Below are 26,640 nucleotides of genomic sequence, written 5' to 3'. Positions count from 1 at the left end.
AAAACGAAAAAAAATAATAAAAATAATTAATACACAGCGAGAGTGACGTCACTAAGAGATTACGAGAAAGAGAGAAAGAGACAGAAAGATAGTGAGGGGAAACGGCTCTGATCGTAAAAATCTTCGCCATGCAAAGTATAAATGCAAAATCACAAGTACAACATCGAGGAGACTGTTGCTATTAGATCATTACAACGAGGGAAATACGCTTGTGGCACAACAATAGACATCCATGTTTCTGGGGATTAACTCGAAGAGATTAACAATCTCAATGAACGAAAGCAACACTTTTGTCTATTCTGCTGCTACTTTTGGTAAAACTGCATCGACCTTGCGAACACTCGAGTCTGTACGAGACTCCTATCTATTTCTAGTCCAATCCCCAAGAAGCATCGGTCGTCGTAATAGGTTATTCGATTGCTGCGAGTGTGTGAGATTTACTACAGCAGACTAACCTGTACTTAAGTTGGAAGAAGAACCCTTCTTTCCACGACTAGGTGTGAGAGCCCCAGAATCCAACACTGCGCCAGCGTCGCCGTGAATCGTTTTCGGCCGTGGACGAGCGGTTGCAGTCTTGTTACGTAATTTCGCTGGATTTATTGCATTTAGGAGCTCCTTATCAATTACCTTACCCTGTAATCAGAATTGTGTGTTAATTCGAAAATAAAAACGTTTCAAATATACGCACGACAAACTTGTATCTCTGTTCCGACCACATCCACTGGAAAATATTTATTTATTTTCGTGCGTATAGAAATCCCTCTTTTCAAAATATACTTACTTCTCTCTCCGCTTCCTCTATCGCCTTCTTCACTTTATGATGCTCCAAGATAGCGGCTCTTCTCTGTCGTTCCTCCTCTTTCTTTCGTGCTCTCTCCTCCGCTTTAAGTTTCTCCTGTTCCCTGTGCGCTTGGGCCTCGGCTTCCTTTCGTTCCTTCATTTCCTCCTGCCTCTGTCTTCTCTGCAGCGACAGCAGCATTATCCTCTCCTTTTTCTTTTCCATCTCGTCCATAGAATTCTACAAAAAAAAAAGTTCAGTTAAAACAGCTTGCTTGAAGAAGCTACACTATAAATGTGCAAAGAGTCAACATGATCATAACACATACCGGATCAGGATTCGTAAGCTGGTTGCCAATCACCAGACCAACCCCGGAGCTATGTCGGCCTTCCGCACTGCTGTCACGTTGTTTCTCTCTCTGTCGTTCCCTTTCCATCTCCCGCTTCAGCTCCCTGTCCCTCATCTCTTGCCTCTGATGTTCCCTCTCCTCAGCTTGCCGCAATCGTTCCCGTTCTAACTCTCGCTGAGCTTCCATCTGTTTCTGCCTCTCGATTGCGCTAGCGGGAGGCGATTCGGGCCGCATCGTAAAGTCCTCGTGCTCGATATACGACGATACACTCCGTTCCTGTGAGAATTACAACTCGCTATTATTAGAAACAATGCGTGACACATTTCTGTTACGTTAAATTAACTCTTTGTGGTAATACTTTGTCATAATACTTTAGAGCGCGAATATTTACTGTTTGCTATATAACGTAAACAGTTGACAATTTCATGTATATTTCAATATGTATACTTCAATACCTTACACGAAAAAAAGATTGTGTTGTAAATACGCAATTGGTAACGAATGTGTCGAAACATCTCCGACGTATGTCAGCAACGAGAGTTATGTCGAAAATATCCCGACACGCGTCCGTGACTTGATAGATTCTGGGAAAGTTTTCTTTTTATGATAAAGACAACAGAAAAGTGCTTTTATGTTGCTCACTTTCTTGGGAGACGATCTCTTTACTCTGAGAGTCGGCTTCGGCTTCTTGGGGGTGTCATTGTCGAAGGATATGTAGAACCCTTTCTCGCCCGCGTCCGTGGGATCGAGAGGTGTAACGTCTGGAGTAGCCGAGCGCGACGAAGCTGCCTCTCTCAGCGACGGATGAGGTTGGAAGGAATTCTGCGATATTGTGGGTCTGGTCGGCGATGGTATTCTGTACGTGCGACTGCCCGACGTGATGTTCAAGCCCCGAATGCCTTGCGCGATGTCGTCATCGTTGCCTTTAAATTAAAGAAAAAATTTGTCAAGAGAGAAATTTTCTGTTGGATCGACGCGCAGAGTGAGAAGAGAACAGCTCGTTATGTAAAATTTAATTACTTCAAGCGTTAATTTCCTAGACATTGTGAGAGAAGAAATCAAGTCGCAAGAATATCTCGCAACTTGATGCGTATTTACCGATAAAGGATATATTCTGAGGCTTCATGTCGTCGGCGGGCGGAGCCGGTACCGGAGTGTGCAAGGCTGTAACCTGTCTCTTCTCCGTCGGACTCTCACATGAAATCGGGATGTGATGTACGGTTGATCTCTTGGGTTCGGGACTTTCGCTAATTAACTGACTTATTCGATGAACCTGAAACGACGAAATATATTCGTTATAAGATGCAGACATCAGACATCTCTCTCTCTCTCTCTCTCTCTCTCTCTCTCTCTCTCTCTCTCTCTCTCTCTCTCTCTGTTAACTGATATCCTAATTGGCGACAAATCCATGTGTGGCACGGAAATCACTGGAAACATCGTCACTGAGAACATTGCGACACTACTCTACCTATTAGAATCTCACGATTCTTTATTCGCGCGCGTACTCATTAAAAGCAGAACCGCACTTCAATCGCGAACGAGCACCGATGCTAAAACACAAAGTTTCAAGACGAACCTCATTGAAGCAAACGCGCGACGTTACGACAAACGACGACGATGATGAGGAGGACGACGAGCTAAAGAAATACATTTTATTTAAATTCACAAATCACACGGGAACGGTTCCAGGTAAAAATCGAGCCGCGGAGCGTGAATGCCTGTCCTGGCCGGTGTGGGCAGCATCTGCCATGTTGGGTGTCAAGAACGTGCGTCTATAAACGTGCATTACATCACCAACTGGTTCCCGCGTACAATACACACAAGCACGTCAGCCGCACGTACGGGCCGATCCTTCGTACTGAAGTGACCAAATTGAATTGATGACCAGCGCACACACATCGCGAGCACTCACAGCCGTACACGCGCTCCTCCTTATTCACACACCAACAGCGCGCTACACCGCCACCGCTTGCTGGGTGCAGCAGCGAGCCCGATGTGCCGGCCCGTCGTCGTTCTTCTATCTTTCGCAATGAAGCGATGCTGTCACGTGCGTGCGTATTGTATAGGGAGAAGCTGTTTATATAAATATAAATAGAAGCATGACGAGACACGAGACGCGAAGCAACGACGGACGGCGGTGCGAAATCAATTCTTGTATCGCGCACCGCCGAACTCTCGTAAACTGCAACGTACGGCACCTCCTACGTGCACCTGATACGCAAAGAAGGAGAGGAAAGTTTGTAGATGTGAGAAAACCGTGGTCTTGTTTAAGGAGGGAGACACTTACGGCGTTACGATGCTGTGGACTAGCGGATGAGGCTTGCGTTTGGTTAAAAAGAGACGAAGACGCTGGATACGTGGGGCCGGGGTGGCTCATTTGATTATTACACAGACTATGATCGCCACCATTGAGGTACCTCGGTTCCTGAGTGTCATGCAGTACGAACCCCTTTTGCGTTGGATGCGGCGCCGCCCAGGTTCTCGTGGGATCCGCGTACATACGCATGTCCTGCTGGTAAGCTGGGGAGAAGGATAAGATTTACTTATTGTGCGCGCGCTTCCCGTCTCAGAATTTTCAATTTCTATCAGACGAGAGTGTATCAACGAGGGTATCAATAAGTATTAATTTCCATTCGGATGCGAGCTGTCCTGTCAACAAGAAATTAATCATCCACACCGCTGATTATTTCCCCTAAACAACAACTGAGCGATGACTCACCAGCAGGTTGGGGGCTAAATCGGGAGTCCATGGATTGCTGATAGCCGACCACAGCCATCTCATTGGCCAAGCTCTGGGCGGGTGGCGGCTGACCCCACATTCTCCTCTGTATTTGCGGTTGATCGTGCAAATAGAACTGCGACTGCTGGGGATCCTGCAGTCTGGGCGTCAACGGATTCATCGGCGGCATTCCGTAACTCTGCCGTAAGAATAAAAATCAGAAAAATAATCGACAATATGCGACCGACTGGACGGGAAACTGAGGATACAGACAGAGAGAGAGAGAGAGAGAGAGAGAGAGAGAGAGAGAGAGAGAGAGATATATATATATATATATATATCCCTCTTGGGACATTTATGAGACAAAGTACGCACTTGCATATGTTGCTGGCTGAGACTCTGCAGTTGCTGAAGCTGTTGCTGCATTTGCTTCTGATGCTGCGACATGAGGTGCTGCTGCTGGATCTGATTCTGCTGGTTCGTCAGGCGCTGTATGTCCGCTTGAATCTCGCTCAGGCTATTGTTCATCCTGCAACAAGCGACATTTCATGAACGCACGCGTGACACACGGGACGTCGTCGACGCGAACGTGAGATTTACGAGAACGCCGATATGTCACGCGCGATATATGCGATGTGCGTGCATATTTATCTCTCGTCATTTTTACAAGCACGGAAACAAATACTAACTGCGTTATGGATTGACGATACTGTTCGGGATCCATGTTCTCGATGTCCGGCGTGCGTCTGGTTTCGATGAATGGCGCATTGCCGTCGTGCTCCAGCCACTTGTGCTCGACATCCCGCACATCCTCGCTAATTTCCTATATTCGTTATCAAAGAAAACGGAATGCCTCAGAAAGAGATTACGGTGCTATAAATGTGCGTAAGATACACTCGCGTGTGTGCAATGCCGCGGGTATAACGGAGACGAGCACGGCTTGCTGTTCTTTGCGTATCTCTGTCATCTTTTTTTCTTTTTCTCTTAACATAAACGGAGCTTGTTCGCCGATTCGCACTCGCAATTTTATATGCGCCTGCAATAAACCGGACGTTCTCCGTTATGATCAACAACGCCACACGAATACATTTACCGGAGGTAAGTACGAGTAGAACATCGCGCGAGAGAGGTCGATTCAGTCCGTCGTATATCTGAAATAATTGACAAGCCGCGGAGACAACAATGGATTAACGTTTGATCCAGTTATGGCCGGAAACTTGGTGACACGAATCTATAGATAGGACATTTATCCGTCTGTTTGATCAATATCTTATGTAACCGGGAACAATGTCAAGGCCCGCTTCTCGAATTCCTCCGAGTTCTCACCGAGGTGTAAGTACGAGCCGCGGCGCACGCTAATTACACGTGTCGAATTCAAATGATCCGCCCGCTAAAGAAATACGACAGTCTGCTAATTGAGAGAGCGAAATTAAATCTTAGTCAATCAGTCAAACTACTAATTGCACGTTCGTTAAGGCGATATATAGCAGATATACGTGTATATTTATATATATGTATATGTACATGTTAAGAAGTGTAAAGTCTTTCCTGTTAGTGGATGAAAAAGTTATCGTGTGAAAGTCTGAGTCTTCAGGTGAGTTCAAGTAAGACCAATTGCCCGATGCCAATAAACACACGCTACTCTTTTCCAGGGAGTGTTTAGTATCGTACCATGCATGCCGGGGGGCATCGTATTAGGGAATGCTCAAGTGAAATGTGCACCGACGTCATTATATAGAATAAATTATTCGCATCGATAAGGTTTCGTTTTCCTCTACAGTGTAAAAGAAGCGTCAAGAAGCAGAATAATCATCCGTTATCGAGGGTAATATATTTCTACATAAAAAGTGATAAATATATGTATATATATAAAGCGGCCGTATACACTTCGTAGCATCGCTTTTGCGCGTCTCGGAACGTCTAAACATCAAGAGGTAAAAATAATTGCTTCGACACGCTTCGTCTTCCTCTCGCTACGTGAGCGCAGCATAGACGGAAAATAAGGAAGAAAAAAAAAAAGTAAAAGAAAAGGATTTAATCGACGTTCGAAAGCCATTCATAAGCGCGTGTAATAATTCTCTAGAGAATATTAAAGGTAATTAGTCTCATTAAAGAGCGAATTTCTCTCTGTCTACGGAAATCGCTTGTGCTGCGAGCGTGATATCGTACCTTGAGCGAGAAGGGTCTCTGTGGTTTTTCTTGAGGGGGTTGTTGGGGTACAGAGGACGCCTCGGAAACGCTCGTCGGGGTCTCCCCGGAAGATCCGGAGGTTACAGGAGTGGGGGGACCGATCTCGGCCGGACTGTCCCCCCCGGACGTTGACGAAGAGGGAGATTTAACCTTACCCTGCAACCAGCCCAACCAGCGTGCCTTGTTAAGTACTCAGAGTCCGCCACCAAATCACCAAACACCACAGTCGAATGTCTTCCCACGGCCAAAGTTCAAGTTACACTCAAGCGCAAAGCCCATCCAGAGAGAGAGTGGCTCGCAAGAGCCATGTTTAATTGAGCAACGACTTAAACTAACAAATACATAATGTTCACTCGCTATTTTGCTATTGATTCTTTAAACGGAATTGCGAAAGTGTATAGGAATCAATTGCAATGTGCATGGAGGGCGAAATTAAAGTAAAATACATACGTATCTCTCGTTTTGAGATGTTACATCTTATGCAATTATCGTAACGCAAAAGCTAACTAAAAACTAACGAAAGAGTGATGATGATATGTTGATTACGCGATCGATATGTCACTAAATACATTGCACACGAAATCTTTCCTTTTGATCTTGAAATCGTCTTTTCACATTGTATATATATATATATATATATATATATATATATATGACAACTTTTTGTTTTCCTAGAGTCGGAAAAGAAAAACTAAAATGTATTATTCGTTTATGAAACAGCATGCAGTGCTCTGATCAGGATGAACCTATCTACTCCTCCTCAACACTGATTGCATTCACGACTCTATCAATATTTTGGAACTAAAACGGATATCAAAATAAAAAAATTGAGGATGAAATCGCATTTTTTTCTTTCTTGTAACGTAAGAAAACAAAAATATGTGAAGAGAAATATGTGTATTCTTTTGCATGTGTTAGTGTCCAATGACATCTCAGTTGCTCCAGTTCCAAGATATTGATATTATTTTTAATTAAGGAGACAACCGCTAAATTAAATTTGCCAACCGCTAAGTTCAAACTACTTATTCGACAAACTGACAATTTCTGCTCGAGCAGAAAATGTAATTCAAATAGAAATGTTCAACCCTGCAATACAGAAATTTAGTGCATCAGCATGCGCTTACCACCAAGTATAGCTGAAATGTCAGAAAGAGAATTGTGTTAGGACAACATGGCTGGCAACCAAAATCATTTACGGCGCAAACAAAGAGGAGATTATATCCTGCGTTATATACAACCAAAGCGATCGAATGGAAATCTACCTCGAATATTCCAGGATAACAATGATACCAGAGAAATGAGAGTAACAAATGAAATTCGATCATCTGAGAGAGATGAGCAATCGTACATTTCACATCTACTTTGCGGATGAGAGACTACAGTTTCAAACCAAACGTTTTTACATCTTGTACAAGCGATATCAAACGATCCCTAGCGTATAATCTGCCACACAACAAACGATGTACAACATGAAAAATATAAACAAAAGGCGGAAGAAAAAGAAACTCTTTATACTTTTTCTCAGAGACAGAGTAGTAGAGTTACATATCGCTCTCTATACTAAACACCCGTGCCTAGATTCGGAAAGTAGCTGTTACGTAACATGGCAGATCTTAATGTTGTGTTTCGATGACATACACTCAATAACCCGCGATTGCGCCGAATTGAACGCGATTCCGCGATCTCGTGTTATATGTCGTTTTATCAAAGAAACAAACCATTCAAGTTCTGACCATGACGATGATAGTGTATACAATGAATGAGTGGTAGAATTGGATGATCGAATCGATAACGACAATGATGCTCAAAAGTGAGTGAGTGTGTATTACACAGTCCGTCGAAATTACGATCAGAATGACCCCATGTTTTACCTTCGTGACCGCTTGCAGGAACGCCGCTTTGCCCACCTTCTGCCGTTGCTTCGACATCACCACTTCCATTCGTCGCTTCTCATTCTCTATGTGCCGTCGTTTCTCCTCCAGCTTGAGCCGTATATTATTCAGCTGCGAGGCCATTACCGTATTACCGCCGTTCTCATCTATCATCACAGGAAACGTCTTCAAAACTTTGACAAAATAATGGCGAATATGACATGGAACAGTGAAATAGAGTAACATAGGCCAATTGACGAGCAATCCTTGGCATCATCTATTGAACTTCAAGCGAGTTTACGCTTGAAAAATTCACTTTGTTGTATTCATACCGTCTAAAGATAGCTTCTCACTATCCATTTAGACAACGGCAGATAAAAGTCTGAAAATCTAAACGGACAGTAAGAAACCACTTGAATATATAGAAGATGTGACAAAGCTCACCAGCAGAATGTTGCTCCATCTGTTGCGACTGCTGGCTGCTCTGCTGCTGCCACGTGGTCGTGTTGGGCAGTGTGGCGAACGTCGTTTTCTTCTCACCGTTTCCGTTGCCGTTGCTCTGGCCGTGCTTCTTCATTGTGAGACTCGGCTTAGCGATTGTGTCCTCTCGCTCCTGCTCCGTGTATGTGAAATTGATCCCTTTCTCTGAACTCTGCCTACTCAGATTCGCAAAACTGGCCATTTTCGCCATCGCCTCGCCGCCGCCTTCCGCGCCGTCGTTCTCGCTGGAATGTAAGATCTGCCTGAGAGCGACGTTATCCAGACTGGAGTTGGACGCCTGCCGTCGCAATCTCGACGGTTCCTCGCCCACCCCATAACCGTTGTCCGACAGTATATGCTGCACGCCGCTGCCGTATACGTCCTGGACGCTGGATCGTGCGGGTAACGTCGGCTCGGTGGTGCTTCGCTTGCCGATGTGCGCCCCTACCTCTTTATCCGGATTTCTACCAAAATTGTGTAAATTATCCTGGATAAAAGAAATCACTCGATCATGATCGCTTGTCTTTCCTCTTTTTCTCTCTGGACACTCTATCCTCTCTCTCTCTCTCTCTCGCTTGTCTCTCTCGCGCGACGACGAGCGAGACGAGCAACAGGGCGCGCGTCGGTCGCTCGTCGTGCATCACGTACCTGAGACCCGCCAAAGTTCTCAATGGTAAGCTGAGAATCATCCGTGATGCTGTTTCGTCTGGACCGACGGCCAGCGTATGAGCTTCGTCGTTGTTCTTCCCAGTTACTCGGCCGACCAGCGGCTTCAGCTCTAGCTGCGGACTTCTCGTCGGCCACGGAGCTCAGGGTGGGTACGCCTTTGCCACGATGCACCACGAAACTCTCCTCGCTACCTGCGCGCCTGTTGACGCAAATTGGAGTAAGTCGAGTGGCAACAGTTCATTAGCATTTCTATATGTAAATTATAGTATGTAGTACCTGTCGTCGTAAGGACGACTCTCGGTAGTTTGTTGTAAAGATTGCGATTTCTTCACAGTGGCGCTCGGGGCTGACTTGGCAACTAGAAGAAATTATTTCACGATGAATAGAGTCCGCTCTTCGCATTCCCGCTCGATTCGAAAAAAGTTCATTCGTCACTCAAACTATATCCAACGAGGAATTGCAAAGGGATGCGCTCAAACAAATAATAAATTCTTACACTTTTACATGTTACATTAAAATAACGAAGCTTACGTTAACGGGCCGCTCGAGAGCACAACGTGAAATTCCCATGGACTATTTCGTACTGTCAGCAAAGTAGATGCATTATAGTAGATGAAAGTTACGAAATAAAGAACAAGCCGTTACATAGATATAACGCACAGGGATTTCAACGTGTGCATGTTCTGGAGGTCGAAACATTACGAACGAAAAAGATCTCGCTTCGACAGAAAAAACATCGTACAGAGTTACACACTGAAGTCAGACTGTACACAAAACTAACGTGTCTATAGGCACTTTTAATTCTCGTCGTAGAGTGTCAGACAAATCTGAAAATCAACATAACACGAAAATGAAACAGTTCGACATGAAGTGATGAACCCATAAACCGAACGTACCACACCAAAATAATATAAATATGAACACACGTTGCAAAACAATCGTACTAACTAAACGTGGGGTGGATCTTGATGAACGACGAGGTTTCCATCTTTCTTTCTCTCTTTCTTTCTTCCGCACTCTCACTCTCACTCTCTCCCTCTCTTTCGTTGCACCGTGAGTTACCATGGACGGCACAATGATCTAAATCGCATGCAAAAGTAACATAACATGAAGCCAATGTCCAATGCAAGCGGCAATCGATGACCGTGTCGCGCAAAAAATGCGCGACTCGCATGCAGGTCCGTTCTCAGGAAGGAGGATATATTTGCTCTATGCTCTCGCGATGATGATCGGATGAAATGCAAACAATATGTGATCAGTAATAAGCAGTGCTCTCCTCACAATTCACGCGCTCCGCTAAGAGATTAGTCCAGTGGGGTCATGTTCATCGAACGCACAACACGCACGCACGTTACCGAGAAAAAAATCAAGTACACTGTCCACTTTTCGTCCCTACATCGGGAGCTTATCGAGAGATACGTTCTAGCTCAAGAAAGTACTGTACAATTTGAAAACTATAAAAATACATATGTGGCTACAACTTCGTCATTTACATACTTGCACGCCTGATCGTTTTAACTGTCCTATTTCTAGAATGTCGATAACTAAAATACCGTCACTGGTATGATACGGCTATGATACTAAGGTCGAAAAATTTAATCGAGCACTATGTGTATACGAAATAGTTAGTCGCGAGGATACAACGTGAATATTAAGGGCGTTTTAATCGCGGCGTTGTACTCTATTTTATTATGTTCAACTAAGCTTCGTCGCACTTAAACGTGGCTGACCTAGTCCGACACCTACACGCACGACGAGGATTACGCGCGGCAAAAAGACAAAGGGAGATCCTTAATCCCTTCGAGATCTCACTCTAAATAAAAAGGCAAAACATTCACGGGAAAAAGAAAAAGACGGCAACGACAGTCCGCGAGAAACGCCAAACTCACGAAAGGGCGTGGACCACCTTAGTAGTAGAGAGTTCATGAGTTTGCTTTTTGTGTGACGTAACGTGTGGGTACCTGTGAAGCCTGGCGCGGATACGGAGAGGTTGCTTCTCAGATCAGGTATCGGAGCTATAGACTGTGGCAGACTTCTCTTATGAGCTACGCCATGACTATTGCGCGGGCAGGCTGCACCCGTCGCCGCGCCGGTATCGGTTCATGGGCAACCGGAAGTTGGCGAAAGAAGAAGGCGAGGATAGCGTTGTTGTCAAGCGTCAAGAAGGTTACGCCATAGAAATATATGGAGAAATATTACAGTTGTAGATTAAGTGCTGCGTGTGGAGGTGGTAGTTCGTTGGCTGGTACATATCACTTTGCGCTTTTTCATAGCGGCGCGCTCGCAACAACGGCCAATTCGTATCATCATCATCATCATCATCATCATCAAACAGAGACAATGTAATTAGTCGCTGCACGGAAGGGGATCCGGATCGAGAGGCTTGGATCGAGTGTGTATATCGACACTGATAAGAAGCGTGACACCATCGCGATCGCAGGCAACGTTCCTCTCGTCGACTGACTGACTGTCTGACTACTGTCTTTCACGATCCGCGACGTTTCATCAAGGCTGTTCGATCGATTCCATTGGCGAGTAAAAAAGATGGACGTTTCGATGTCCGCGTTGCCTGCGACAGCGACGGAGAGAGAATCTCATGGAAGAAAGTATAAGAAAATAAATCATAGAACAGGTATAAGTCCAATACAGTGTATATGGCAGCCTCCACCAATCACATTTAACCATCACCAAATTTTACGACTCCTTTCTCTCTCCCTCTTTCTCTCACTCTTTTGCTCTCATAAAAAAATACAGCTCGAGGTGCCACGTATCGTCGCACAGAATCCGCACACGAATCGATAGACTCTCGTTCTCGGCGGAAAAACGCGTCTACGTACCATCTAAGTATTGCATCGCCCGCTCCTCCCCCGGATAACGCACGCATTTCGCCGGGTGGATCTCCAAAACGTTGTACATATCCGCCAAGAAAACGACCAAGTTCTGTTTCATGGACCTGAAAATCGTTAGGACGGAGGAAGTTAGCGTTGGTTTAGCCGGGATAATACATTCGATCAATATGACAGAACAACTCAATTAGGGATTCGGAGAGGATCTCTCTTGATTTTAATTAGGATAACCTACCCTCTCATGTACGTGACATCCTCGGGTTGCATGTGGAATATCGAATAGGGCAGACATTTGACGCAGAACGCGTGCACCAGCGAGAGATTGTGCAGCGCGTCCGCCACTGAAGGTCTCTTCGACACCCTGATCTCTATCCAGTTGAGCTCGCTGGGACAATAGAAGGCGACAACGGCAGCCAGACCGACGCCATCGCAGAGAGACTGGAAGTCCTTGGCGGCGGGTAATTCGGGCAATCGCGTCTTGTCGCCGGCACCTTCCTCGGTCTGGATCTTCGCGATCAGCGCGTGCGACGCGTGATTGATCCACAGCAGGAGCCCCTTCTCGTGATCTGACGGCACGTCCACCTCGGCTTGGGGATCGAACCGTCGTATCGCCGAGACCACTCGGTCACCCGTCACCACCTCCTTCGCGTACAAGACCATCAGGCCTTCTATCACAGCCATATGCGCGGACTGTAGCGGAAACATACATTTATAAGAAATATAATAATTGTAAATATTATAAGAAATATATGTATAAAACAATGAATATAATAGGTAACATAATAAGGAGTTTACAGAATAAAACGATAACTATTATCTCCACGAAATATGAAAGTAAAAGAAAAATTTATCAAACAGAAATTACATAAGAGAGTCGTCTTGTAGCGGTGACATTTCTCTCTCTCTCTCTCTCTCTCTCTCTCTCTCTCTCTCTCTCTCTCTCTCTCTCTCTCTCTCTCTCTCTCTCTCTCTCTCTCTCTCTCTCTCTCTCTCCCTCCCTCCCTCCCTCCCTCCCTCCCTCCCTCCCTCCCTCCCTCCCCCTCCCCCCTCTTTCCCTATCTCTCTTTCTCCCTGACCTTATTTCATTGAAGAAATTTCAATAGCAGTATATTTCAATGGCAAGGTATTTAAGGGGTAACAATTATTGCCTTACCTTAATAAAGAATGAAATACAGAATGTGTAATAACGTAATAAAAAATGTTCTCAATGGAGTAAGTTTCAATCATACACCGAGAGAGTGCGCGTATTAATGCTTTGAAAAATAATATTTCCAAGAATCTAAAGATTGACGACTACACGCATCTACTATAATGATTACTTCAACACATCAACACGAGAGCTTACCATCTTAAGTGGTGAATTCTGAATGAGGATCGTTTCGGTGAGCTGAGTATTGTTCTGTTCCGCAACGTAGACGCCTTTCCTGGCCAGAGCTTGCAGGATCCCGCAGTGATTCTGATTGTGATAATTTGGATCCGAGTATATGTTGGCCAATGCGAGGCAATACAGCTCTGCGTTGGAAAGTGCATGGACGATCTGCGGCTTCAGGTGTTCCTGCTCCTGCAAATAGCGTTAAGATTCACCGTTAGGACGAGGAACGATCGCGCGATTCGAATCGCGTCGACTCGAATTAACAAAAAGAGAAGGAGAAGAGGAGAAATCATTATTCTCACGCCTGAATAATTTTACGCAATTAACGGAGTGATTTTCCTTTCTAAAGAGCCGAGCGAAGTGAGAGCGCCACAGATGATCGCGTTCGGCGGAAGCGACCTTGCTTTCACAATCATGTCTTGCTCGTTTTTTCGGCACGGCCACTTCGTGTCGATTGGTCGTGTCGAAGAGCGAGTAACTTTTCGTCCCGACCGAGGTGACGATGCGATGACGGCTGCGACAAGGTCGGGAAGCGGCGGCGAGCCACCGCGGAAATGGTCATCTATGAATATTACCGCACGCATTATTATATGCGACACTTCCTGCAAGGCTTCTCTCTCTCTGCAAGGCAGCCGCGATCAGACGAAAGCTGGAAGCGAACGATCGCGAAATACGATTCGCGCAACTTCCGCGTCAAACAACCGTACTTGAGCCGGGTATCTTGTTTTGAATCACACGCTTGAGATTGATCGAAGTGTGTTCTCGTTTCTCTCGTGCGAAGAAAAATCCCAGGCAAAACCGATCTCCCTCGACGGACCACATGACGACGGAGAACACGACAAATCACGGACAACGTTACGAACAAGCAGGCGACCTCGTCTAATCTCACGAACAAGCTAACAGGCACGAACTCAAAAGGCCGCCCGCTTTCGGTTGAAGTGGCACATTGTGCGAGGAGAACCGGCGACGAAGAAACCGGCGCTACAGACCAGAATGAGGGGAGGGACTATCGATTCCGCAGCAATGCCCCGCTCTCGTTCTCGTGGCGGCACGGCGAGCACAATAAGCAAGCTTTAATAACGCCCAGGAAATCAAGACTATTGTGCCACGCGGCGCGGAAGTGTTCGATGCACGGCGAAACTTGGCGCCGGGAACAATCGTTAGCGGAACAATTAAAAAATATGACTCCGGCCTTCTTCGTTCGCTCTGTCTTTCCTTCCTCTCCTTGCCCTGCCGAGGCTCTCCTGCCGGACCAGGAGATCCATTAATTTTCCATGTCAAAACTACTTCGTAATTAGATTCCTTCCTTCCCCCTTCTCCTTCGTATGGGCTTGAACCTCGCGACAGCACCTTTCTCAGCGAAGATCGCGTCGTTTCCCTTCCCCTCCCCCCCGACGCGAGCTGCTCCAAGTGTGCGACGCAAGCCTCCGGGGAACATTCTCCTCGGCGAGTTTTGCGCGAAGGATTGCGATGTGGGCGAAGTATCGACCGGTAGGATCTCTAAAAGTCCGTTTTTTTTCTTTCTTCCGAGGAGTTATCGGGCGAACGACAGGGAGGGAGGGAGGGAGGGAGGGGGGAGAGAGAGAGAGAGAGAGAGATATGCGAGGTAGAGATAATTGAAAGATAGTAAGCGGCGGGATTGCCGGTGCAGCGATGGTCTAATAAATATAATTACGCGTGGGTAGGTGCGCGAAAAAAGGAAAGAAAGAGAGAAACGATAAGAGGCAAATGCACACGTGTCGATGATCGTTAGTCATGTCGTTGCGCGCGCCTATGTATGTGTACGTGTGTGGAAAACGTACCATCTCGGGTATGAGCGTTGTTATTTATACAAACCTCCCATTCGTTCGTGAAAGGTTTTCCAACTTGTTTAATATTAATAACCCGTAAATTGAGGCCGTGTAAAATCCACGTCTGCAACAGTGCTTTTTCCTCGTCTTTATTTCATGAGCGGGTTTGAACTCCCTCATCTCGCGTGCACGTACATCACAGGCTCTCCTTCGAGGGGGAATCGTTACACGATGACGAGGAGGCTTTTTTTGAGACGAGAGGGGGGATTTCGCGCGCGGATCGCGCGAAAATCTTTTTCTAACTTTGACTCCCGCGAGCACACACGCGTGAAGAAGGAACAAAGTTCTTTCCTGCGAGCATTAGGCACCGCCTAGACTTTCGAGACTATTTCGCGAGCTTTCGCAAGAGCATGGATCTTCTCTTCTAAATATACGGAGGGACAGAAGAGTGCGATGCTATCACGTAATGAGGAAGAGGAAAAAAAAAAGAAACGAAAAAGGCGAATCTATTTCTTTTTTTCTCTCTTTCTCTCTGTCGAATATTCTCCTCCTCGCTTCATTTCCCTTACTCGGAATACCCGAGAGCCACCCCGTATCCGTCAAAGGTACGTGTTTTTACATCAAAATACGGCCGGTATTTTGATGCAATCCTCGCATGTCACGCGGCAAAGAAAACTTTCCATGTTGCACCTTTCATGAGTCATCGCAACACTTACTCTGCGAGAATATCCGAAGAGCTTCCCCACTTCGCGTCGACCCATATTTTCCAGAGACATGGATTTTAACGGAATCCTATATCGACGCGTTCGTGAGAGAAAGAGAAAAAGAGCGCACGCGAGCTGATCTCGCGATTCACTGACGACTCGCGACGAAGGATCGTGTAACAGTGGCCGGTCAATAATGCGATTACTTTAATTAGATCCGCAGCGACGACGACGCCGACAACGTCGAAATTATATGACGTAACGCGAGAAATGCGGAAAGCCCACTTTTGCTCGCATCAAATATTTACACGCGTTGCGCAGATTCACGCAGCGTACAATACACATAGCGAGGCGTAAGAGCTCCCGGTTTCCGTAAAGTTTCCCCGTCGTTTCGCAATGGACTCTCAATCGCATTTTCTCATAGATTTCCCGCGATTTTCCCAAAACACACGACTTTCATTCCTTCTCATCGGGGTTCGGGGCGCGCGATATTGTGTTCTCTCGCCAAGTATTATTAGCATCTACTCGCCGCGCGATGGAGACGCATCGGCGTAACTTCGCGCGCCGTGCCGCCTTTCACGAACGTCGTCGAGACCAGTTTTCTCCGGTCGCGGAATAAACGACGTGTACCACAAAAGAGAATACGTCGGGACAGCATCCGCGAGCCGGCGGAAACTGGCGGAGACTTTCCGCGAGGAAAAATTCATTCGTCTCACGACAAAGAGTGGCGAGCTCTCCCGTCGCAATAATTCAACGAGAGTGAAAAGAAGCATGGTAGTAATACGCCTTGGGAAAATCCATCTCTCCGAGAAGGCTCATAAGAAATTCAACAAAATTACACAGCAGCAAATGAAAAGGCATTAAGCAAGATCCTAAAGAATGTAAATGTTTGCACGTGAGAAATGTGAGTAAATTTATGAAAATTAATCTCCGACCGCGGGCACGTTATCGAGACGAGCGTCTCGATAGGCGCGCATGTCGGGCGAACGAAAGCTCGCTGATTAATGAATTAATAAAAGTGGTCTTTGTCGAACTTGGCAGCGGTAGAAACTGAGACGGAATCGTTGAAGCTTACCTCATGATCACGGTAATACGGCTCGCGGAGTTTTTCCGGCACTCGATTGTTGTACGCCTTTGACAAGAGCCATTTCACGGAGGCACGTTGTTTCGCCTGAAACACACAAAAGGAGAAACGTGAAACTTCTCCGCATAGAGCGAATGAGAAAGTATACCTTACACGCCAAAGTATCGAATATATTTGCCCGAGCCTTAATTAATCCTTCACAGAAGAGATTCTTAAAAAAGTGATTTTTCCACTTGATCGTTCCGTGGAACGATCGGAGTTGCGGCAAGAAATTGCAACTGCCATGTAGAGGTACGAAAAACTGAGACTGAAACGAGTTCCTATCGAGTTCGTATTTCCAAGTGCGAACGCATTCGAAGAGTTGCTACATTATTCCGCTCAGGCACGTGAAAAAAGTGCGCCTCACCGTCGTATCGTTTGTGAGATCTAACAGTTTTTATTATCTCGCTATGTTTCCAGATTTCACACTGATTCGTCGATTTCGCCCGGCTCGGGAAAGACGTAATTATTTCGCGTGTTTCATTTCCCTCAATGTACGGTTCGGTGAGAGGGAAAGCCAAAAATGACATTAACATACTCGGCTCCGAAACTTTCACGTAGGAGCGACGTTGAACTCCAAAAAATTCGGACGCGAATTCACATCCTCGCTATTTACCGCGGGACGCGCTTTTAATTACGTGTCAGAAATTCCGAAAACTTGATCAACCTTGACAAACCCGGAACTACTGAATGAACGCAAAAGTTTCGATGGATGTCGTAACAGAAAAACGGACTAATGGCCCCTTTCTATCGGCCTTGGTCTAACTTGACTAGCTGATTACACCAACGAAATTGACCAATCGCATCTATCGTCAATCAGAATTGACAAAAAAACTGGGTCGGTCTCTTCTTTCGAGAATCCCCCATCGGAACGTTTGCTCGCGCTCATTCAATATAAAATATTCTATAGAGATTTTCCATGAAAAAGACTAATTCCCACGACGAAACCCCGGACGCAATCTCGTCGCGTGTCCCTGCTGTCGTCGTGAATCATCGAACGGATGATTTCCGCTTGTCGTCGGAAGACATTTCGCCCGGGAGAGGAGACACGTCGTGTAAACGCGGCGAGCGGCAGGAGTCGAGGTTCAAAGTCACCGGCGCCACGGGTCGTGTGACTCTCTCGACGTCCCGGCCAGCCAGCGACAGTTCATAAATTCCCCGCCGAAAGTTTTCCCGGGCGGGTTGGCACATGAAATTGCACGCCTAATCAATTCGTCGAGCAGCTCCGAACGGGAACGTGAAGAGGCCGTGGAGGAGGAGAAAGAGGAGCCGGCGAGGAGGAAGAAGCTACTGGAGGGCTGGGGAGGATGGGAGTGGCCGTCGCGTATGAGGTCACGCCGCGCGACTGTGTGTTATGAAGATTAAAGTGGCACGAGGAAGTTTCTGACGCTCCTGTAAAACCGCCGCCGCGGTGCGACGATCATCCATCGCGGCCAGATTGATGATAACGTTGACGGCAGCGGCGAGCAGCGCGAATCTTTCAATATTTACCGTCGATTCTCGCATTCTCCTCCCGTCACAGTCTTGTTACTCTTGCTTTTTGCTTTTTTTTTCTCGTTTTTCTTCTCCCGTTCTCTCGCGATTAATACGCGCAAGCGCGTTCTCTGCTAAATGTATTACTCTAATATCCCCGGCGACGAAAATAAACGAACGGTCGGGCAAACGTTAGCCGGAAATTAACGGCGGAAATTCCGGCGCGTAGTTCGTAATATGAGATAATTTCCAATCCCTGTGTGTACCTCGCCATGTATCTCTGATATATTTTAACAAAAATAACAATAAAAATAAAACGACATACAGGAAAACTTAACCTACATCGGGACATCGATTATTGATTATGCTACTTCGGTAACCGTGTTATCCCAATAACACACGTGTTACCTACAGTCCACATGGGAGCGGTCGCTGCTACGCGCGAAGTAGCCCACGCGGCGCGTTTTCCCGCGGAAAATGTTTAACTATCAATTTCGACGGCGCGAGCTGGCTGCAGATACGACTGACGTCAACCGCATCGAAGGAACGAAAGGATGCGCCCGCGCCAGCGAATCCCCCAGCCGTGAAATTGGAATAAGGAAGAGATTGGCGAGGATATGGATCCGCGCGGGAGGTGCGACGACGACGACGACGACGACGACGAGAGGAGCGACAGGAGATATAGCGCGGCTCGCGGAAAATTCGTGCAAATATCATTTCGCCTCGAAACAGCGTTTAGATTTCGTCAAAATGTGCCGATGCAAATGCTAAAATGCGACGCGATACTTTCACGCGGAAATCACGAGAGAAAAGTTGCAGTGCAAGGGAAGGGGAGAAAAGCGCGAAAGATAGCGATTCTAATAGCGACTTCACCAATATGATAGAACAAAAAAAACGGAGTTGATCAACGGAAGCTCCCATTTTTTCCTCTCGTTGCATGATCCCGTCGAGACTCGTTTTTCCGAACGGTCGATCGATCTCGGTCGTTTGGAATAATGGTTCGCGTAATGGTCGCCTGTAGATCAACGTCGCGAATAGATTATACCGTTCTCCGCCCGTGGACGGTCAAACAATGAATCGTAACGAGTAATTACGAGCTATTAACGTGCCTCCAGCTTCCAACCAATATCACGAAGCAGGGCGAGAGAGAGAGAGAGAGAGAGAGAGAGAGAGAGAGAGAGAGAGAGAGAGAGGAGAGAGAGGCCAAGAGATCAGTCCGGGATCGACGGTCGTGCTCGACGATTCACCTGGCAGAATCACCGGCTCGCTCGATAATCCCCAGCGCGCCCATTTGCACCGTATTTTTCAATGCCGACAATGAGAAACGTGTGTGCAGCTCGGCTCGAAGTCGTCGACAATGACTTTAGGCGCATGTCCTAAAGCAGCGAAGAATCCTCTTCACTAACTAACCCTTTAACTCTCTTAATTTCTCAACTCTCAACATTATTCAGTTAACAAGGTACAAGCTGAAGCCTCGTAAAAATTCGTGCCTAATTACACCAAGCTCGTATTTATATTTGTCTCCCAATGGTAGCTTCTTACATCGCGCGATCGTTCTCTAAACGTTCTCGACGTTTAGAAAGAAACCGAAAAGTCAACAGCGTCTGCTGACTTCGAGTGTCTCCTTCCGAGCCGAGAGAGTGCCGGCCGCTTCGAGCCAGCCCGTATACATTTCGCGGTGTGTAAACTAGCACACGTGTCCGGCAGGAACCGATTCACCGAAGCAACGCATGCACACGCATGCACTTGAAGCACGCGTTGCACGTGCATGCGTGCACGACGTTTACGGACGTCTATAAAAAGAAGCCGTGTCATCGCTAACAACTGGTTGTGTTACACGACACGGAATGCCGTTGTTACCAGCGCACAGAAGGCGATTCAGATTCGATCGATCCGGCCTATCCGCGCGCGATAGGTAGGGGAGGACGGTCTCGGCTCGGTGATCCACGACCGTCCGCCGTCGTCGTCGCGTCGCGCCGCGTCATCGATCTTTATTAAGATCGGGCCGAGATCCGTGGCCGGCGCGGAATTGGCGACGTTGTGATTCAGATCCGTGTCCCGCGATGACAACGCGAGCAATAACACCCGTGGAGAAGACGTCGACTTTCATTTATGCAAACGAGCTACACGGCCACGGTAGCAACGAGCGCTCGTGTTCGCGCGCGTACACACAGCTTCTCCGCGTTATTTCAGCCGGGTACAAGTTCCTCAGCGGGTCGGCGGAAGCCGACGTTGAAGAACGCGTCGTTCGCGCACGAACAAGCGCGCTGGGAGGTTGCCCGCCCGCTCGATCTCCGCGCGACGCGTAAATTCGTCGTTAATTCGCCGGGATAAATGAAATCGCGACGTGCTAAACGCTTCGAAAATGGTATTTGATTAATAACGGCGTCGCTCCGCCGTGCTGGATGCGCCCCGCGCGCGCCGCGGAACGAATCTGGAATCTGGAATCTATAAAATAGAAAGCGGGACGACCACGCTCCGGTAAGAGCCGAGCGAGAATCACGGAAACAGAACGCGTGCACACACATGCGCGCGCGATAATGCTGCCGATCGAGGATACAACAATCGTACAGTCAGCGATAATTCACAGTCTGATAGTCAAGCAGCGGTAAATTTAAGCTATCGAAGTATTTCAATATATATATATATATAAATATATAAAATATATACATATACATATACATACACACATATACACACACACACACACACACACACATCTATATGTGCATCCGCTCGTTAGCAACTTAGATTACCTTTAAATCATACAGCACGTTCGCCGCCTGCCTTTCTAAGGATTAACTGCACGTACGTGGCCGCTCGCAAATTAAGCGAGTTTCCGCATGCAGCGGCGGTGTGCATGTGGACGATGATATCGCGCGGGAAGAATTGCACGAGATTTCTACCGAACGATACGTATTACACCGGCGGCATCGTCCGTTCGCATATCCGCTGTTCAATGTTTCAATCGAAGCAGCGCGCGCGACCCGCCGCGCGACGCGAGCGCTGCAAGTTCTTAATATGGATTCCAGGCCATGGGCATTGCCCACGCGACTTTGTGCGTCCCGGGAAAAACGCGACTCTCGCCCCTAGCAGCGGCCTGCACTCGGCCAGCCGCGGAAAATGCAAAGCGGCCGGGAACACAATCGCGTGACAGATAAGCCCGATTGCTAATGCCAGCAAGTTACATACGGCACTTTACGGAGATCTCCGCAGTATGAAAAAAATTGCCACGAAAAATCCGCGCAATGTGGAGAAAAGTTCCGCTCACTCGGCCGAGTGATGTCTTGTCCTCGCGATGTCGCGATGAAAAGCGCATCCTCAATTTTCCCGCGGAAATATTTCGGCTTCCGGTGGGACGCGCCGCCTCTTTAAAAGAGGTCGGACACAGGTGCGTGGGGTGTGTCGACTTGAATATTTTTCTACCAGCTACTCCGCAACGAACAGAAGGTCGAGATAATATACGAGTTTCTGCAAAATTCCGTCGATCTTGTTTTACTGAGTTATTGATAAATGAATTATGTACATAGATAAGTAACAGCTCTCACGACCGACAAGCTTTCGGCTCGCGGTTGAATACGTTCGGTCATCGCAGCGCGTCGCCTTCGCCACCGCAACAGCAGCAGCATACGAGCAACACCTGCAGCTGCAGCTTTTTTCTTTCGGTGCCCCGCGGAATTTATCGGACTACTTGCGCGGCACGTGAACGCGCGTCTAGGCGCGGTTAGGTCGAGCAATAAGGCGGCCGCGGCAGATATAACCCTAGCTAGGCAGCGAGGCGAGCGGTGAAAGACACACCGGGTCCGGATTACCGGCGGCGAAGTTGCATTTCGCGGATTAGGAGCGACGCTCGGCGGCTCGCAGTCGGAACGTTCACAGCGAATCCCCCGCGACCTCGTTATTTCCGCGAGTGAGAGGAAAATATTCGCGAGGGAGAGAAAAATGCCCACAATGGAGAAATTGCCTGACGTCCAGATTTCACTACCACCAACATCCTAACTGTGTGTTTGCTTGGCTAATATTGAAAGCGTTCATATTATTAAATATTCCTTATCAATTAGTGTTTTTTTTTTCTTGGAAGTCTGTCCAAACATTCTAATGTTCAACCTCGCCCGTTTCAAAGTTCCGAACACCCGACACGCCGAATTTCACTCTGAAAAGAAAAACACGAACGCAAACACGAACGCTCTCTCCTCCCCTCCAATCACGAGAGACAGCTGGGGAGAAACAAACCGAGAGAATTAAGATAGCGTGCGAACTGGAAAACGACCACGTGTTTTCTCGTTCTCGTGGGGTTTTATTTGCACGAGGAGGAAACGACACGCGCTTTCTAGACTCGAACTGACTGGCTGACTTGCAGTCGGTCCGCCTGCAGCGACGAGTAGTAGGTTGGTAGGTTCGCGAGTGGCAAAATAAGGTGGTGCCTACGCGACTAGATCAGAGCTATTACGAGAACCCACGGATCTCTGCCGGTCTCCATCTTTGGCGACCGCCTGTTCGAGGCGATCACGATCTCGGCGGGAATTCCCTCCAGATACATTTCGAATTCCTCGCCGTCGCGTCGTCCAGCCCGAAGACATATACTCGTGGCGAGCCGATTTAATTAGATTAATTCCGCTTGACAGATCACTTATTCGCCTCTTCCTCCTTCTTCTTCCCGAGGAGAAGATCGAGTTCACGTGAACTTGTTATTCTTGGGGGCAAGCACTTTATAAAAGCCGGACTCTTTACCTTCGAGTTATGTAGGTCGACCGTGGGTTGCGGTAAAATCGCGAACGTGAAGTTTGCCGAATGTTACTCAGCTGCGGCGGATAATTTTGTTTCCGTTCAACCGCGATGAGGAGAAAACCGCGGCGAGGAGTTTTTCAACGAGAGAAGAGCGAGAGAGAGAGAGAGAGAGAGAGAGAGAGAGAGAGAGAAGTCCTAGCTTGCGTTTGGTTCCATTTCTCGATCCACCCGCCTACAACTTATTTCCGGCTTACTTCGAGATCCTGTCGGGAAGTCGGGACGAGATGTATTTCCTTGACATTTGATAATTCTTTCAGGAAACGCTAGTTGTCGGGTCGGAGCGTTAAACTGATTGCGACTCGTGTAAAATTGGATGTTGCGAGGTGGTAAAGTGTATGCGCTTCTGCCAGATTGCAATCTCGACGCAATTTCACCGGATCAGCTGTCAGAACGGATTCTCGACATGACGGATTCGCGACAACGGCGAAGCGATTCGAGGCGGGATGGACGGAGACGAGGAAAAACGATCGCGGGGTCGGTCTGAAATTTCGCGAGAGCGTCACCGCGGAAAAATGGAGCGGCGTTCGCCAGCGCGGAATATGGAAACGGTGCCGTTTATCGCTATCGTGTGTGAACTTTACGACCATAAATCCGCTTATAGGATCGATAGCCGAAGGAAAGAACATCTGCCACACTGACGTTGACTATTTGACACCGTGACGGAAAAAAAGAAATCAGTATCCGCCCGACTTGTTTGGATACGTTCAAACTTTCACGGTCGCGGATTTGCCGGGAGAAACGGCAGGAAGAAGACAGGGAGGCGGGAAGAAAACAGGATCCGAAAGCGCCGGATGCTGCGTTCCTAGCAAAGTGCTCGCGTCGCGGAATCAAACAAACCGTTTCCGGCCGCTGCCCGTTTTCGGCGACGTCTGCGCTTTTCTTTCACGCGAAACTTCGAGCGCGAGCCGCGATAAATCTCGCGTTTGATCCCGCAAAGAGAGGAAGAAGCGACCTATGTGAAGCTGGCCCCTCATTATCAAAATTTGAAAAAATTGGTGAGAGTTCTAGTTGCCCCCCGAAGAGTTCTAGAGTTCTCGATCGGTTTTAGAAATAGTTCTGGCGTTTTAAGCAGTCAAAAAGGCAATTGAAGAAAGGGGGGGGCCAACTTCACAAAACCGTCCACTTTAGCGAGCTAGAACTCTTTCATTTCCGCTTGAATCGACTCAAGTCATAAGGAAAATCGATAGAACTCTTCGGGGGGCCACCAGAACTCTAAAGAAACTGACCCATTTTCGAAAAAACATTTCTAAGTCCAATTAGAAAAAAATTTTTTTTCGAAAATCGGTCAGTTTCTTTAGAGTTCTGGTAGCCCCCCGAAGAGTTCTAACGATTTTCCTTATGACTTGAATCGATTCAAGCGGAAATGAAAGAGTTCTAGCTCGCTAAAGTGGACGGTTTTGTGAAGTTGGCCCCCCTCCTTTCTTCAATTGCCTTTTCGACTGCTTAAAACGCCAGAATTATTTCTAAAACCGATTGAGAACTCTAGAACTCTTCGGGGGGCAACTAGAACTCTCACCAATTTTTTCAAATTTTGATAATAAGGGGCCAGCTTCACATAAGTGAAGAAGCGTTGTGAATAATGCAATAAGCGATGTCTTCGTTAAATTCGCCGCCGCGAAGGAGGAAACAGCTTCGAGCTTTCCGAGAAGCAGACACGACGAATTTTTGAAAGATTCGTTTTCTTACATCTGTACGAAAAGAAAATCGACTCAAAGGTATTCTCGCGGATGATCGATCAGCACGAGGAGGAGCTTGACACAAGTCTCCGACAATGCTGATAATTTATGAGTCGACGGGGGAGAATGCGCATCTCGCTGCGGAATTTCCCGAGTACACTGCGGATACTCTTTTCCTGCATCGTCTGCACAGGCATCGCAACTGCATCGCGAATGCACCTTAAACTCGCTGCAAATCGTCCGGGAATGGCGGTGGATTGATCGAAATTCCCGCAGGATTCACTCGCCGTAAACCCCGGAGGAAGCACGGTTAAAACTTCTCCCCCCCCCCTCCCCTGTGCATACATGTGCACTTGCACGAATGTCTACTTACGTACACGGCTGTCTGTGTGTCGCGAACGACTGTGTATGTCGTCGAGCACGAAGACGTTTCGTCCAGCGGCGATTGGAATCGGACGAGCCGAAACGCGCCGATTATCGACTGCCGATGTTTCACGCGGCGATCGTAATTCTATCCGTGCGGCGAGATCACGATACATCGATCGCTCTGTTGTAACTGGTCAGTTATACCTGCTCCCTCTCCCCGCTCTCAACCCCCCTTTCTCTGTTCGTCGTATGTACCGATGATGCGACGCAGCATCATCGTACGTATAACGCACACCTACTTTGCCTGCCTTCGCGAACGCTCGATCGATCCAACGCGATGATGCGTGCATATTCCTCTGTCCTTATTACATAATAATCTTAATTAACATTCTCGGCCTAATTGCGCGATATTATGCGGAACGGCGGAAGTGACGAAGCACCCGTGCGCGTTACACGGGTGCTTCGTCAATCTTGTGTTTCTTGTCGGAAAAGGACGAAAAAAGAAAGGAGGAGGTAGAAAGAGAAGAAATCGATTCCACGGTCGCTTCTCGCGGCTTCCATATGGACAAGCTCGATTAATCTTTCGCGAAAACAATGAATCAGCCTCGCGGCATTGACGATAAAAATTGCCCGCGATAAGAAGACGCGTCAGCCAAGATTAACACAGACGGACGACTCTTACCGCACGATTTTCAGAATGAGTCGGGACGACTGCTCAGCTCTCGCTGCGAGAACGCGAGAACGCGAGAGTGCGTCGGCGAAATGCTATTTGCATACCGGCCCGGTGCGGTGCCGTTGCCAAAATCGATGGGGCCGGGACGAAGGCTGCCGGGCGCACGGCAGAACTCGAAGAATCGTCCTGCGAGTCACGAGTCGCCGCGCTCCTTTTACGTATGTAGCAGCGTGGCGTGCACGAGGCGCGCATTACCGGGCGGGGAAAAATAACGGCGTGGGCAGGGAACACGACTGTTGAATACTAATTATTCTCGGGAGAAGCTCTCTCTCTCTCTCTCTCTCTCTCTCTCTTTCTCTCCCCCTTTCTTCGTCTGTCGATCTGCCTCTCGGCTCCGGCCGGCAGCGCGATCAGCGGAGGTGACGCGCGGAGGAAGTTCTTACCAGAAACAGCCGCGGTATCCAGATCATTCAGGACGTTATCGCCTTATCGCGCACAAGAGAGCTTCCTCGGGGAAGCTCTTCGCATCGTCTCTCTCGCCACGGTCGTGTTCATTTCCCCCGCACACTCAGTTTCCTTTCCGTCCTCCTGTGCTTTTGTTTCCTCTCGTCCCTGATCGGTTCGGAGCGAACGCGCGCGCGAACACGTCGCGAGAGAACACCGCCGAGGGACTGTTCGTCCGGCTCCACATCCGCGCTCGGAGAAGGCGAAGGAAAGAAACTTCGCACTGTTTCGTATGTGGATCGCGGGTCCACGCGCCGATGGCTACGTTA

General features: G+C 47.7%; 1 protein-coding gene across 11 annotated transcripts in view; it reads right to left on the bottom strand.

Annotated features, from left to right (window-relative positions):
• Nucleotides 1–26,640, bottom strand: part of Patronin (calmodulin-regulated spectrin-associated protein patronin) — a 62,058-nt gene that overhangs the window by 8,649 nt on the left and 26,769 nt on the right. For 9 of the 11 annotated variants that reach the window (XM_011153899.3, XM_019844952.2, XM_019844953.2 and 6 more), the window contains 19 exons: nucleotides 16,844–16,939; nucleotides 13,248–13,463; nucleotides 12,138–12,592; nucleotides 11,894–12,009; nucleotides 11,018–11,128; nucleotides 9,333–9,414; nucleotides 9,036–9,255; nucleotides 8,352–8,874; nucleotides 7,908–8,074; nucleotides 6,016–6,192; nucleotides 4,536–4,669; nucleotides 4,222–4,375; nucleotides 3,847–4,045; nucleotides 3,415–3,647; nucleotides 2,226–2,400; nucleotides 1,770–2,050; nucleotides 1,107–1,403; nucleotides 782–1,018; nucleotides 456–633 (listed from right to left, as the gene is read on the bottom strand). In XM_011153899.3, coding sequence (XP_011152201.1) covers nucleotides 456–633; nucleotides 782–1,018; nucleotides 1,107–1,403; nucleotides 1,770–2,050; nucleotides 2,226–2,400; nucleotides 3,415–3,647; nucleotides 3,847–4,045; nucleotides 4,222–4,375; nucleotides 4,536–4,669; nucleotides 6,016–6,192; nucleotides 7,908–8,074; nucleotides 8,352–8,874; nucleotides 9,036–9,255; nucleotides 9,333–9,414; nucleotides 11,018–11,128; nucleotides 11,894–12,009; nucleotides 12,138–12,592; nucleotides 13,248–13,463; nucleotides 16,844–16,939 — 4,051 coding nt within the window. The remainder of the gene's footprint in view (nucleotides 1–455; nucleotides 634–781; nucleotides 1,019–1,106; nucleotides 1,404–1,769; nucleotides 2,051–2,225; nucleotides 2,401–3,414; nucleotides 3,648–3,846; nucleotides 4,046–4,221; nucleotides 4,376–4,535; nucleotides 4,670–6,015; nucleotides 6,193–7,907; nucleotides 8,075–8,351; nucleotides 8,875–9,035; nucleotides 9,256–9,332; nucleotides 9,415–11,017; nucleotides 11,129–11,893; nucleotides 12,010–12,137; nucleotides 12,593–13,247; nucleotides 13,464–16,843; nucleotides 16,940–26,640) is intronic. The other 2 variants (XM_019844954.2, XM_011153900.3) reach the window with 2 other exon arrangements.

The sequence above is a fragment of the Harpegnathos saltator genome, unplaced genomic scaffold (genome assembly GCF_003227715.2).
Source record: "Harpegnathos saltator strain DR-91 unplaced genomic scaffold, Hsal_v8.6 scaffold117, whole genome shotgun sequence".
NCBI classification, from domain to species: domain Eukaryota; kingdom Metazoa; phylum Arthropoda; class Insecta; order Hymenoptera; family Formicidae; genus Harpegnathos; species Harpegnathos saltator.
This window is presented reverse-complemented; position numbering and strand designations above follow the sequence as displayed.